The sequence below is a fragment of the Thermobia domestica genome, chromosome 9 (assembly GCF_964235325.1).
Source record: "Thermobia domestica chromosome 9, izTheDome1.hap1.1, whole genome shotgun sequence".
Lineage (NCBI taxonomy): Eukaryota > Metazoa > Arthropoda > Insecta > Zygentoma > Lepismatidae > Thermobia > Thermobia domestica.
Genome location: NC_137462.1, coordinates 67,775,843 through 67,791,673, shown reverse-complemented (window position 1 = coordinate 67,791,673; position 15,831 = coordinate 67,775,843). Strand labels below are relative to the sequence as shown.

The window sequence follows — 15,831 nt, the reverse complement described above, 5'->3', positions numbered from 1 at the left end:
GCAGTAAACATGTCAACCTGGAGGTGAAGCGAGACTAAATATTCGTGCCTTTACGGATTGATGTTCTAAATCTGCACATCACAAATTTAGAAGTAGAAGAGAGTTGCTATTCAAAATATCACCAAGAATGTTTTTGGAAAAAGATTGTAGATGTGGTTTTCCATATTTCCACTGAAATTTGCTACAGTAGATTAATAGCGTTACAGAAAATAGTCACCACTATATTTACTCCAGTGATTTCAAGCACCAAAAAAGAAAATTTGAGATTCCTCTTACAACATATAAAGGCATTTCATACAGACAACATGCAAAAACTTTAAAATAATTAAAGGTGTGACATTTATAGATAATATATTTGCCAACACCCTAGTCGCATTGTAATACCTCTTCCTGTGAGATTAACGAACTCAGGTATTGCCTTGTTTGCTCCGAGGAGAGATGTGTGACCGTTCGTGCTCACCAAAATGTTTTGGCATTGTGTTGTCCATCCATCATCGTGAGAACAATTGGGGAGCTACTTGAAAGACAGAAGTAGTGAACTCTGGTCTAGAAAGACACTAACGGCGATGGGAGCCGATATTTTGACCACACATCACCCTAAAGTCATGAATGTCAAGCCAGCTTATAGGCTTGGCCCCTAAGGAGACTGTTGCTTCAGCAATTTAGTTTTAATTTTTTTTCGTTGTAAATGACAAATATTGCCACATTAGCGTATTTGTGAGAAACTTTTCCTAGTTTGATACATCTTAGGAGCCTATTCCTGTTTAATGAATTTATATAAGAAGACTCATAAGAAATTTATACATGAACCAACAAGTAAGTGTTAGGATAGGGGAAGAACTGACGGAAGAGAGTGCAATTGGAAGGGGAGTTCGACAAGGATGCTGCCTCTCGCCAACACTATTTAATGTCTATCTAGAAGAAATAGTGAAAAAGAGCCTACATGATGATGATGGCATTTCGGTAGGAGGTAGAATGATTAGATGTATAAGATTTGCAGACGATATGGTGCTTGTTGCGGAATCTGAAAAGAAAATCAATAAAATGTTAGAAAAAATGAGAAAGGGCTTTGAGGAATATGGGATGAAGATAAATGTTAGAAAGACAAAAGCCATGGTGATTGGAACGAAGGGGTCTGTGTCAAATATGAAAGTAGGGGGGGGGAGAAAATAGAACAAGTGAATAGTTTTCGATACCTGGGTAGTGTTCTTAGTAATGACATGAAATGCGAACGTGAAATAAAAGCAAGGATAGGAATGGCGAAAGAAGGTTTTAAAAGAAAGAAAAGTCTGTTTTGTGGGACCTTGAACAAAGAGTTGAGAAAAAGACTCATAAAATGCTTCGTGTGGAGTGTTGTATTGTATGGGGCGGAAACGTGGACATTACGTAAAGGTGACGAAAATCGACTGGAAGCCTTAGAAATGTGGGTGTGGAGAAGAATGGAAAGAATTAGTTGGGTCGAGCGGAAAACGAATGAGAGAGTGTTAGAAATGGTGGGTGAGAAAAGAACACTTTTAGATATTATTAGGAAGAGGAAGAGAAACTGGTTGGGACATTGCCTAAGAAGAGATTGTATCATGAGGGACGTCCTAGAGGGTATGGTGGCGGGAAAGAGAGGGAGGGGGCGAAAGAGACTATAATTAATGGATGATATTAAAACAGAAAGATCATACGCGAAGACGAAAAGGTTAGCGGAGGACCGTGGAGCATGGAAGCTTCTCAGCTGCAGCAAGTGACCTGCCAATAAAGGCAGAATACCTATGATGATGATGATGATTAAATATTACTAACAGGTTCAGTGATATGCCCCAGTTAAACAGTATTTAGTAATATATAAAAGCCATATAGCCTCATTCATGTCTTGTCGAATTTGTCGATGTTGTACGAGTAGTTCCACACTTTAGAAATACTTCTGTGGAAAATTTTAGTCAATTATAATGAATAAAAGCGAACTTTTACCGGAAAGGAATGTCAGAGTACATCCAGGACTCTCGAATTAGCAATAAAGCAAATTTGTCCTTGCGGTTTATTGGTTATCATAAATATGTCCCTTGTTAATTGCAGAAATGTTTAAATGTACTGTATTTGCAGGTGGGATGCAAGCATCCCTTATTGCAGCAACGTACGAAGACAGCAATTACTTATCTTTGGCACATGTCTTTCTCTTATTCATCATAGACATAATATTATATGGTTTTGTGACATGGTATGTTGATTCTATGAAGCCAGGAAAATATGGCGTAGCAAAGCCATGGAACTTTTTTGTCAAGGTAAGAGTGATGTCTACGTTAATGCACACATGAATAAAACGGGATGAAAAGCACCGTATTGTAACTGCTTTTTTTCTTTTTTGTTTAAAAAGAAAAGGAAATTTAGCTGAAAGAATGTGTCGTAATAAGTCACAAGTTAATCCCATCAGATTATTTAAGTATCAGAGTTTTATAAACAAAGAACTAAGGGCATATTGGAATCATTTATTTATTCAAATTTATTTATAAAGTCTAATTTTACACTAAAATATCCAAGGTTATTTTGAAACTATTAGGTTAGAAGAACTAATACTATAAAGTTGAAATCTACTTCAAGTAGTTCGAAGGCGTTTTAAGGATTTATCGTTGAATATTTAGTGTTTTTCCACACAAAAATATTCAATTAGTCTCCAAATTGAATAATAATTAATCACTTAAGACATAATTCTGAAAATACAATATTAAAACTACGCAACAACATGGATAGAGTGTACATTATCACGCAACAGTCAATACCGTGAGAAATCGGGCAAAAGACATGTTAGACATGAAGAGAACAGATAATGTATCTGAACTTATCCCTGCAAAAGAGATAGTATAACAATAGACAGCTGCATAGTTTGCTGCAATCGTTTGCCGATTAGGTAAAGATCCAACTGAAACAACCGATAAATGTCATGATACGGATTTAAATAGATCAATCTCTCGGTGATGTTTAAACGTTGTTAAAGGAAGACATAACTTTCCTTAAGAATGTGTTGGAAGAATGAGATCATACTAGTGTTAAGAGCCTGACATACCAAAAGTATCACAAAATTACCATTTTTCTTTTCATTGTTTTTCATAAGTGAAAGGAGATAATGAAATGCAACTTGCCACACTCATAAATAATGTTATTCTACAACAAAAATATGAACCTGAAGAATTTTCAGTGTTGCTATCAACAGAAATTACAGTGTTGCCAGGATAACATTTTCCTCAAAATCTAAGTTAAGGCAGCGACTAGAGGAACGAATTCAACTGTACTTGATTAAGAATCATGTTGTCTTGAAATCCTATGAACTACTTTTTAAATAATAGTTTTATTTAGTTTGTAATAAACAAAATAGTATGAACATATATATGGGCGGCGATTAGGGGGGACAAAGGGGGGCAGTTGCCCCCGCACTTTTTTGAAGTAGCCAATTAATGTATATAGTTTCATTTGGAAATGTAACGATTTTGTATGTGTTACTGATTAATAGGAAAAAAATGCTGCCATATAATATTTGCTGTTGCGTGAATACGTATTGGTTGTCTTCCCGTGGAGTAAAGAAAGCTACAGTAATTGCGTTTTAATCGTCACAGAAAATAACCCCAATAAATAACCTATTGGAGCACAATTTCAGCATACTTTCATTTCTTCTTACAAGGGCTCGATATGTTAGTGAGCCGCTTTGAAGCTAATCGAAAGAAATTATGCAAAAAAGTAGGGTCTATTTCACAAGTTATTCTTTAATTGCACAAAAATTGACAGTTCCTAAAATGTCTTTTCTTCTTTCTAAAGTAAGGAATATCGATTAAAAAGAGCGTGATAAGAAACAACTTCTACCTTTTCCATTGTTTTGTAGTGTAATATACGAGTGAAGTGTTGTGTTTAAGGATGTACGAGTGTATATACAATAAAATTTAGTAAATTGAACATAATTCTAGGTTTTAAGTTTATTTTGTATAACTGAAGTGTGGATTGATTCTAAGTATTGTTGTGTTTTGATGTGTTCCAAGAAAGTGAAAACTGCACCTAATGGCAACGAACATATTTCAAGAAGTTGCAAAAGCAAATATTTCTTTAAATGTCGTAGCATATGCTTGTAGTATTTACAGCCTTTCATTTTCTAAGAGTAATAACATACATTTAATAGCATGTGTGGAATTAAATATTAAGTTTTTCAATAATCCTCAGTTTCAATATAACTTTTGCAAAACAAGCATCATTATTCATTACTATGATTAATATTATCCTTTCTATTTATTTGTTTTGCAAATTTATTAAATAATCTGATCACACAATTTTCCAGACAGAATTTTAAGATGTTCATGAGCAAGGAATCAAATCTCTTCTTACACTTTCGTTGTTTAAGAGTACAAAGCTCTAGTATCTACTTGCGTTGTTCTTCTCAATTTACTTAATAAACTATTATATACGATATACGGTATTTTAACTGAAAATATAGTATCCTATTAGTTATACAACCTTTCGTCAAACAAAATGTTAGAAACAACCAGGAAAACTAACATTTATATACAAATATTCAGATCATGTCTTGCCCCCTCACTTTTAACGTCCAACCGCCGCCACTGAACATATAGTTACTGAAATTAAATAATAATATTATTCAAAAAGTGTCCTTGTAGCCCATTGCTCCACATCACCTTAAGTGAGAATTTAAAACATGGAAATTAAATATAGTAATTAAGTATTGAAGGTCTATACTTCTTCCAATTGATGTATATCTTATATTGACTAATGCTGTTTTCATATTTTGTCACAGTGTTTCCCGCGTTTAGGAGAGCAGTCTCAAACGGATTATCATGACTTACGTAATGTAATCGAAAATTCCAAATATTTCGAACAAGAGGACAACAATCGTAAGGTAGGAATTAAAATAAAAGATTTAAGAAAGAGATTTACATCTCGTGGAGGAGATGTTGTTGCTGTTGATGGAATTTCATTAAATATCTACGAAGGAGAAATAACAGTGTTGCTTGGCCACAATGGGGCTGGGAAAAGCACTACTCTATCCATTTTGACTGGTAAGTTCTTCAAGAAAATGATTTCTGTTCGTCATTTGAGTAGATTAAACTAAACATAATTTGCAAATTATCAATTGTTTTATACTGTATAAAATTTATCTTAACTATAACTTTAGGAATATCAAGAACGATCTCCCGTTTATTACATATTGTTAACTTTTGTTGTCAAATTGAGTTCAGATATTATTAACTAACTAGTTCTGTGTTTTCTTTTATGGCAATTTCTGTAATATGCTGTAGAAATATTAAAGAAATTAGTAACAATTTCATTCGAAAAATATTTTTTTGTGATAGTGGATAGCCCTCTGAAAACACAGTGGCTCAGTGGTAGAGTTCTTACCTCTTGATGTGTGAAGTCACTGGTTCGATCCCCGGTCAAGTAAGTTTGTGGTGGACAACATCGTGCCCGTGGGTTTTCTCGGGGTACTCCCGTTTTCTCCTACATTATCAATCAACCAATTCTTCCATAGTCATTCACTTGCCTTAATTATCGTCTCCCTTACAGTGGCGGCCGGTGGATTGTGGTTTCGGGTGTTGCAGTACGAACGATCCGAAGCAGAAGATATAAAGTGGACTCATTGACTAATCAGCATAACTTTAGATGCAAATGCTATGTGACATGTTAAATTAAATAAAATTCTCTTTTTTTAAAAAAAAAAAATAAAAAATGCAAAACATTTAATCTGATTAATCACCTTATTTAATTAGTAAGTTCATTCTTCCCTCTTAGATTGGAACAAATCTGTCTAATACATGCTGGTTGAACTCTTGTATTCTTACTGTCAGGACTTTTTCGATGCAAAGCATAAACAATGGTGATAACCTTTCTTGGGACATTCAATTTCTTGAAAGTGTCAATTCTTTTTGATGTGAAAAAAAAAATTCTTTTTTGCTGACGCCATAGGTACAGTTAATATTAATTTCAGAAGCTTTATAGATTCACTAAATATTTTTTCTAGATTATAGTGAACAATTCATTCTAGCAAACTCAGTCCCTGACAGTGATCTGAATTCCTCTTCAGTGTAGACTGAAGAGAGATCGTAGCAGATATTAATGTTATAAAAAAATGTACATTGAACACGCTTTATTCACAATTTATCTAGGAAAATTTAAAATAAATTGTGGAAATGTAAATTTCTTTCAAGGAATTTTATACATTTATTAAGAGTGGAAAAGGACTTTTTAAAGCAATTTCCTATAGTTGAAGTAGAGACTATATGTTTAAAGAGTGAATTTCATTTTCCAAATCCAAAATTGTCACGTAAAAATTATTAAACTTTTGTTCATCTGTTTCGATAATTTTAAAGAAATGGTAGTTACTGGTAACTACAATAAATTGATCAATGCCGATTGATCAATTTTAGTTTCTCGTTTATAGCACAATGTATCTATTAAGCTTATTAGTGAATGTTCTAAGGACATACAGAATATATGTGTTAATGCACTTTTGTTCACGATAGTACATTTCCTTTCCATGGATAGGTCCGAACAGAGATACTTCACGCTGAGACCTATATCATAGAGAATTTTGAGGAAGTGTCGGTTTTTTTATTTTACAGAGTTGGTAACTCTATTCATATATCAACACATACACACACACACACATGTGCGTAAAAGAAAAAAAAAACAACATTCCAAATCATCCGTCTTGGTTGTTACGCAATGCTCGATGAACACAATATACTTCCACATGAGGCGAAACAATGTTTATAAATGTCATACGTTCTGGAAAGCAATCTTGAAACCCGCCAGATATAGGAATATGTTAGCTGGGAGGGGTCCAAAGTATTTGAGGAAGGTCCAATAAGTCTACGTAATAACGAACCTGTCTTATACTGTACCCGAAAAGATAAGTAATCCTTAATTACTGTCACCTATATTTTTAGAAAAAATGATAGAACGATTATTTCTATAAGAAAGAAAGAGTACATGATGAGGCGTAAAATAAAATATTTAGCGTACATCAATCATTTCTCTATTAAACAAGTATAGTTCGTTAGGAAAGTCTACAAATGTTAGTCAAGTTTCGAAATTTTGGGAGGTCCGGACCCTGTGGAACCCCTCGTGACTACGCCTCTGAGTGAGCATTGCTAACTAGTCCCAAATTCAATGTGGCGTTCCCCACCATACAGTTTTATTAAGAGTATAAAATATACTTATTTTATAAAAGAAATATGTTTATACTAAAATACTATCCACAGAGGAGGGGGTGGGATTCTGCATATTGACTTATTAATATTTGGTTCATAAATTACTGTAGAAGAAACCTTCATTATCTATATAAGCTAAGAATTAACCTGTAAATACGGATCTACTTTCATTTGATTTCTGCTCTACTACATATTTTCTTTCTTATTTTGTAATTCTGCTATCCTTTTTTAATTGTCATTATATTGGTTTTCTTCAGTATAAGTACCGTAATTTAAAAATATGAATGCATAAAAACAAATTCCACTTGTTAATTGGTAGTGAAATAAAATTCAGAACCTTAGTTAGTGCGAAAAACTTTCTCATTCAATGAAAACCGTGCTGTATTGCAGAAGCACTGCAACGACCAGTCCCTTTAACTTCTGAGATAGGGGAAAGGAGACTTAACATTCGCTCCAATTCCCGCCCAGAAGGAATCTGGTCGTTGTATGCTCGCTGCAACACAATACAAATTAGAGACTCTGTGACGGATTATTTTTCACTTTTTAAAACGGATTAACAAAATGGACAGTTACAGAAGTAAAAAAAAATGTTATTTAAAGTATATGTGGGAGTATTAGAAAGTATTTTTTCTGTTCTTTACTACTATTGCTAATAATATTTTTTTCTTGAAATACTTTGGTCGTTGCGCAACGCTGCAACACTAACATTAGCCGCCACTGCTCCCTTAGCCTAAAGGACATAATCGTGGAACGTAAACTGAAAGATTTCTTCATTTATCCAGAAACCGCCTCCTCTTTTCTTTTGGGGATCATTAGAATCAATAATTAAACTAATAATTTAACATCTTCATTACGTATTTCGTCCAATGTTAGAAATAATGTTTACAGTATTTTTGAATTACTTTTAGTAAAGTTAGTTCTTAATTTTCATTCTATTATTCTTATTATCAGGAAGCAAGAACGTAAGTATTCAATAAATTTGGCAAAAGAGAACTGTATTCCTTGATATTAATGTTTATTGATTTATTATTTTGACGCATTACCTATTTTCAGTTATAATAAACAGCAAGCATATAATTATAGATTAAAAGGGCACATAAGAGATTTGTTTTAACGACTTTAACTTTAACTGGAACTTTGTTTTAACGACTTTACATAGAATATAAACTCTACCTTTAAGAACACACTTATGTGTCGGGAGGGGAGGGTAGCGTGCTACAATGAAATTTAGAAGCGCGGTAGTGCATCACCACAAGAGCCACGCCTACCGAATTGTCTAAATGGAGAAGCCAGACGAAGAGTGTTCTGGGAGAAGGCAGCAGTTCTCTAGTAACCAAGTTGGCGAAAATGATAGTGATTAGTAGGTTAACTTGGGCATTAGTCCCACGTGTGGTCAGAGTTAATTTAATTGCTGGGATACTGCAGGGTAGAAGGCAACGGGAAACCATCACTCCATCTTTCCCTAGTTTGCTGACAGCAGAAAGAGAACATATATACAATGGTCTTTCGCAGGTCAAAATATAGCAACGGAGGTAAAATATCCTCCATTCGGATCTCCAGGAGGTCGATGGCTTGGGAAGGACTATTAGACGAAAAATTACAATGTAGAGAACATAGATAGGAAAAGAAAGACATGCAAGACAAAAAGGTTTATAATACGGATATGGAATATGCATACCATATTGCAGGATGTTAAATTTAAAAATTTTAATGAGGAAATGAAACAAAATAATATAGATTTGGTAAGAGTTTGTGAAGTTCAATGGGAAGGTAATATGTATTGAACAGCGAAGGATATAGAATGTTTTACTCAGGTAATGAAAAGGGTGTTCATAATATTGTAGGAATAATCTTAATAAAGGTCTAAAAGAAAAGGTATCGATAGTAAAGTAGAATATGTTCATGATACAGTTATGGTGTTAAGACTTAAAAGAAAAAGGAAGGATCTAGTAATGATACAAATATACACACCGACGACTTCACATACAATTGAAGAAGGAGAGGAAAATTATGAGAAAATAGAAGAAATTATAGACAGGGAGAAGAGAGGTGCATGCGTAATTGTACTGGAAAATTTCAATGCAGTTGTAGGAGAAAAACAGAAAGATAATGTCGTAGACAAATATAGTTTAGGCTAAAGAAATGAGAGGAGAGAGGGAATAGGTTGACACAGAAGAGGGCAGAAAGATATACAGGAAGTTAAACGAGTTACAAAGGGAAACGGACAGAGAAAGGAAAGAGTTTTACAGAATAAAATGCGAGGACATAGAAGGGCTAGAGTGAGGAAATACAAGGAAATGTACAAGGAGGTGAAATCTATGAAACTTCGGTGAAAACAAGGGGGGGTATTACGATTGTAATAGAAAATAAGAATGAAAGGAAGATAGTCAGCAAGAGAAGTGAAGTGTTAGAAAGATGGAAAGAATATGTTGAGGACTTATATGAAAGTAGGGATAGACCATGTGGTCAAGATGTTGAAGTAGAAAATGAAGTACGCGAGGATGATGAAGGGTTTAGTATGCTTCGAGATGAGTTTGAAAAAGCCATATTCGAGATTAGGAATGGGAAAGCAATCGGGATACACAATATACCAATCGAATTCTTTAAGAATATAGTATACAAGAGCAAGAAAGAATTTTTCCGACTCTACAGCGCAATATATGAAACAGGAAAGTGGCCTAAACACTTTCTGAAGACGATCATCATACCGATAGCTAAGAAAACGATCCCAGAGAGATGTGAGGAATATAGAACTATTAGTCTCATATCTCATGCAGCAAAACTTTTCTTCAAGTTCTGAACAGAAAATTGTGTGAAAGAACCAATCAAAAAGTTGAGGAGGATCAGGAGAGGTAAGGGCACAAGAGATAGAATTGGATTATTAAGGATTTATTGGTCTGGAAAACGCTTTCGAGCGGGTGAATTAAGAATTGTTGAAAATTATATATATATATATATATATATATATATATATATATATATATATATATATAGATAGATAGATAGATAGATAGATAGATAGATAGATAGATATAGATATATATATAAAGGTTGGATTGGAGTGGAAAGATCGAAGACTCATGAGAAACTTACATATGAATCAACGAATAAGTGTTAGAATAAGGGAGGGAATGACACTGGAGAGTGTAATTGGAAGGGAAGTTCGACAGGGACTCTGTCTCTCACCTATATTATTTTATATACTGTATGTCTAGAAGAGATAATGAAAAATTGCCTATATAATCAAGACGGCATGGATGGAGGTAGGAGGTAGAATGATTAGGTGTATACGGCTTGCAGATGACATGGCACTTATTGCGGAATCTGAAATGAAAATCAATGCGATGTTAGAAAAATTAAGGAAGGGCTGTGAAGAATATGGGATGATAATGAATTTTAGAAAAAAACAAAAGCCATGGCGATTGGATCGAAGTAGCTGGTGTCAAATATAGAAGAAGGAGGGGAGAAAATAGAACAGGTGCCTAGTTTTCGATACCTGGGTAGTATTATTAGTTATGATATGAAGTGTGAATTTGAAATAAAAGTAAGGATAGGAATGTTGAAAGAAGCTTTTAGGAGGAAGAAAAGTCTATTTCGTGGGATATTGAATGAAGAGTTGAGAAAAAGATTCATAAAATACTTTGTGTAGAGTATTGCACTATATGGGGCAGAAACATGGACATTACGCAAAAATGATGAAATGTGAATATAAGCTTTTGAAATTTGGGTGTGGAGAAGAATGGAGAGAATTAATTGGATAGATCGGAAAAAGAATGAGAGGATGTTAGAAATGGTGGATAAGGAAAGAACAAATTGAGATACTATTGTAAAGAAGAAGAAAACCTGATTGGGACATTGGCTGTGAAAGAACTCTACCATGAAGAACGCGCTAGAGGGGATGGGGGCAGAAAAAAGAGGGAGGGGCAAAGGAGACTACAATTAATGAACGAAGTCAAAGCAGAAAAATCGTACGTGAAGACGAAGAGTTAGCGGAAGACCATAGAGCATGGAAGCTACTAAGTTGCTGCAAGTGACCTGCCAATCATGACGAATACCGATGATGACGGTGATGATATAGAATATTCACTACATCTATCATGCATCCATCAAGACCTTTATGGAGTAAGATGTTGAAAATAATTTCAGCAGCCTACCAGCTACTTTCATCGGTCTGAATAAACGAGAAACTCCAGCTCTACTACTAGATCTCGTATAACGTTCAATTTACTCCACTCCTCACAAAACATAAACCACTACGCTAACTTCTTTATGATTCTTATTTATATCTTGGTAAAATACTAAAAATAATTATTATACAATAAAATATAAATTTATAATACTTTAAATATATTTGAATTTTTTGTAAAATTGAAACAAAATCTTCACATAAGCCGCTGATCTTGGATTATGTAAGAGTAAGTCATTGTCAAGTCTCCAAATTTCCCAAATTCCAGAGAAACAGAATACTTCTTTATGCAGCCTCTAAACCAGACCAGAAAATTGAGTTAAAAGTTGAGATTGTTATAATATCAATCGCAGTCCTTATCAAGATATCCTCATCCAGATTTAACATTATATGTTTAGTCCTTATATGATAAAATTCAAAAACATTTCTTTTGGTATGTGAATATGTATTCTGAATAATTTTGACTTCCTTCAAGTTATGTTTCGATCCACCTAGTGTTTTGATACTTCAGTAATCACAAAATCTTGGTCCTTTATATCTCTAATATAATATTTTTAATTTGTAGCTACGTTCCACTTAGTCGTATAGTCTTAGTATAATTATACGCATTGACAAAATGCTTGATAGACCCCAGCATGTAGAAAATTCTTAAGAAAATAATATTTGTCTCCATGAAATGCTTTTCAAATATTTGTAGGTGATTTGCAGCCAACCTGAAATCCATTCACAACTTTGTTCAAACTTTATGATTAGGGAAAAATGGAAAAAATATATTCAATTGTTTGTGGAGTTGAGTGAGAACTTATCGGTTATTAATGACTTATGTCGAATGTTCTTTTACTAAATTTATCTAGAGTGTCCCTAGAGTATCCATTCTCTCTTTCCGTGTGTGTGTGTTTTGTTAGGTTTTTCAACTTTGCAATTAACATCTAGTTTATATTTATATCTTCCTTTGTTGATATCAATCTGTATACCTTTAAAAACTAATTTAGTTAAACGTTTCACCATCTTCACACGCATATAGTACAATTTGGAATCAAACTTATAAATTTACACTCCACAATTAAGCTCTTTCTTATCAGTTGTTCTAACCTCGCTTCGTGATGCCAATTTATTTCAGAGGGTGCTAAAGTGATGAACCAAATTATTTTAATTTACTCTAAACTAAACCTAAGTGTTTATGTGGACTTCTATCCATTTTAGGGTCGCTTTCTCCAACAAGTGGAACTGTAACTATTAATGGACATAATATTGAAGGAAACATTGATAGCATACGGGAAAGTATTGGATATTGTCCTCAACACAATATGTTATTTGACGAAATCACAGTGGAAGAGCATCTCATGATATTTGCATTGGTAAGTTTACAGTTGACAAAGCCACAGAAGAATGATAGTACAACCAATGATCGTTTCATTTTTAATTTTGGAACTCCGTTGATATTTGCAATTTTGAACCAGAATCTTACAAGTAAAGGGTCCAAATGGATGAATCGAGTTGCGGGATGAGACATAGTGCGCTTGATGGAGGATGTGAAAATATGTGTATGTGCAAAGTTATAGCGACTCAGCACCATACGAAACGGAATGGAAGGGGGTCAAAGTTGGTGGGAGAAGGGTTATGCTGTGTTATTGAAATACATCAAATAAACTGTTGAATCCGAAAATAGTGAAAGATAGACAACGCCAATGGTGATAGTTTCACATATTGGCAAAAGAAGAATAAGCAGAATGGATTAGGAATCTCCGTTGATATCCAACTTGATATCCAAGTTGTATATTATTACATAATTATTATAAAATTTCACTGTTAGATATCAAATTTCATTGTTAGTTTTCTTGGCTTGTAGATATGTTTAACTTACATGTTTTCGTGATAATCCAGACTTTCAACATACGAGTATCAGTCTACTAGATTTTCGTAAATAACTATAAAAATGACCCAAATCTTCCAAATAAGTGCAGATAACGATCACTAAAGTTCATAATTGACTTTTTGAGAACATGGCAGCCCTAATTGATACATCAAATAATTACCCTAGTATTAGTTATTTCAAAACTACCCTAGTATTAGGTATCCATTTCAAAAAATATCACAAATTTCAAAATGGCGGATTTCAAGATGGTGGCGGAGGTTCCTGATCTATTGTGACCATTTTTCTTTTGCCAATATGTGAAACTATCTGTTTGCGTTGACTATCTTTCACTATTTTCACGATTCAACAGTTTATTTGATTTATTTCAATAACAATGCATAGGTCTTCCACACCAGCTTTGACCTCCTCCCCCTCCGTTTCTTATGGCGCTCAGCCGCTATAACTTTGCACATACATATATTTCCACATCCTTTATCAAGCGCACTATGTCTTATCCCGCAACTCGATTCATCCATTTGGACCCTTTACTTGTTAGTCTTCCTAAGGCATCCTTTACTTTGAAGTTCTACATTGCGACCCGAATTCTATTCAAGTTTCAGTCAAATCGATTATTGAACTGAGCTTTACCGAATGTTTCCTTACTTTCACAAAACAAACTGCAATAGAACTGTTTAAAGTGTTCCTTTTAACCATAGCTTGTTTCGTTGATAGTTTAACTCAATCACTGAGTTTAGGTTGATATCAAGAAAATTTTAAATATCCTATTTCTTTCAGAAAGAATGTTCTAATGCCTTCAGAACTTACATTTTATTGAAGGTTTAATTCATATTTATTAACTTGGCATAAGAACAACCACTGTAAATGTAGTTTTTTTTCTTTCTTCTTTTTATAATCCACCTGTAATGCCTTAAAATATCATATTTTATTAGCAATTTCGTGTTTTTGTTAGGAATATCACAAAGTTCTTGATAGCTATTATGATCCACTTGGAAGTGCAGAAGTCAGAGGGAGAACAGAATCAGATGAGTAACACTGAGAGAGATGGATCGAGCGTTATTCGAAGCTACTTTCACTAAGAGTACAGTAGATGCACACAAGTAATCTATTCTCGAACGTGATTTCATTTTAGTGCAGTACATAATAAGCCTGACGATGTTAAGAGCAATTACTTATCGAGTGTGTGGAACATAATATAATATTTAGAATGGAAACCACTAAACTACTAATGTTTTTCGAATAATTTTTCTTCCAATATTTCGAATGTTACACTCGGACACTCATGCTCACGGCACCGACGGCTTAAGTTCTTTTCCAGAATAAGATCTTCATATTGTCGTTTTGTATCAACAGTGGTAATTTAATAATAATACGAAAATGTTGTCAGTACTTATGGTCACTTACAGTCTCAATATATTGTAAGTTACTCTTGTTATTATACTATAATTATGCAACAATATATACGTATATGTCCTAAGGTTAGTTCATTAACTTAACTGCTAATACCTACTTTTTCAGCAAATGGATTCTTCTTTATTCAGGACGTAGTTCTAATTACTCTCCACAAAATTTATTTAAATCGCAGTGTGCACAATGCAGCCAAGTCAACTCTTATACCATTTTCTTATCCTTCATTAGGAATAAAATTTTCCATACAACAACAAAATTTCAAAATGGAATGTAAATTTCGAATTTATTGTATTGTAATTATTTGTAACTAACGAAAACAGAGCGTTTCAAAATTTGAACGAATTATAAAGGAATTTAAAGTATCTTTTCAGGGAAACAATCGTTGGTGTATCAAAGCTGATTAGGGAAACAAATTCACGTTAATTGATAGGGATGACTATAGAAAGAAAATTTTGGATAAAGTAAACGATCAAGATTATTTGGAGGCGAATATTGATCCATCGCCTGCTACTATTAAAAAGTTTAATATTATTATTGTCAACTCTTTGCTTATTGATGACGTTTTGGCAAAATAAATAAATAAATAAATAAATAAAACAAAGGAATAAATAAATAAAAAAGTAAAAAAAACCTTAAAATGGACACTCTGATCTTACCCGTCATCTATGAGATGCCAAAAACTTTTCAAAGATGGAGAGTACGCTGGATGGGACACTTTATTGCTGGTTGGTATCATCCAGCGTACAAATTATCCAAGTGTATATGTTAATATATTTCGGACAGCATCACTAAGTTCAAATACGACGTGAATAATAGTCTTGAGGTGAAAACAAGCGTTGTGTTTGTTGATCAATAAAGATAAATTGAAATTAGCTTCGATTAACACAGTAAACACTGTTACCTCCATATGTGTAAATTTAGCCATTACTTGCTTACAAAATTGGCTTAGACACAACGAATTTAATGATATGCAAATTTACGAGTTGTCAAAAACTTTAGAGGTTCATTTCCAAAACCGTTACTTTAAATTTGAAGGTAGTTGTTATTGCCAAAGGAATGTCCTTCATTGTCTATCATAGTGATTAATCATTACGAAATGAGTATTCTAGATAATTCAGGATTAAAATATATTAGATATTTTCTCTATGCGGATGATTCACTCATAGTGT

At 33.6% G+C, this 15,831-nt stretch overlaps 1 protein-coding gene across 1 annotated transcript in view; it reads left to right on the top strand.

Annotated features, from left to right (window-relative positions):
* Positions 1-15,831, top strand: part of LOC145660864 (phospholipid-transporting ATPase ABCA3-like) — a 172,046-nt gene that overhangs the window by 137,116 nt on the left and 19,099 nt on the right. The window contains exons 7-9 of the mRNA XM_081726291.1: positions 2,092-2,270; positions 4,781-5,042; positions 12,583-12,737. Coding sequence (XP_081582417.1) covers positions 2,092-2,270; positions 4,781-5,042; positions 12,583-12,737 — 596 coding nt within the window. The remainder of the gene's footprint in view (positions 1-2,091; positions 2,271-4,780; positions 5,043-12,582; positions 12,738-15,831) is intronic.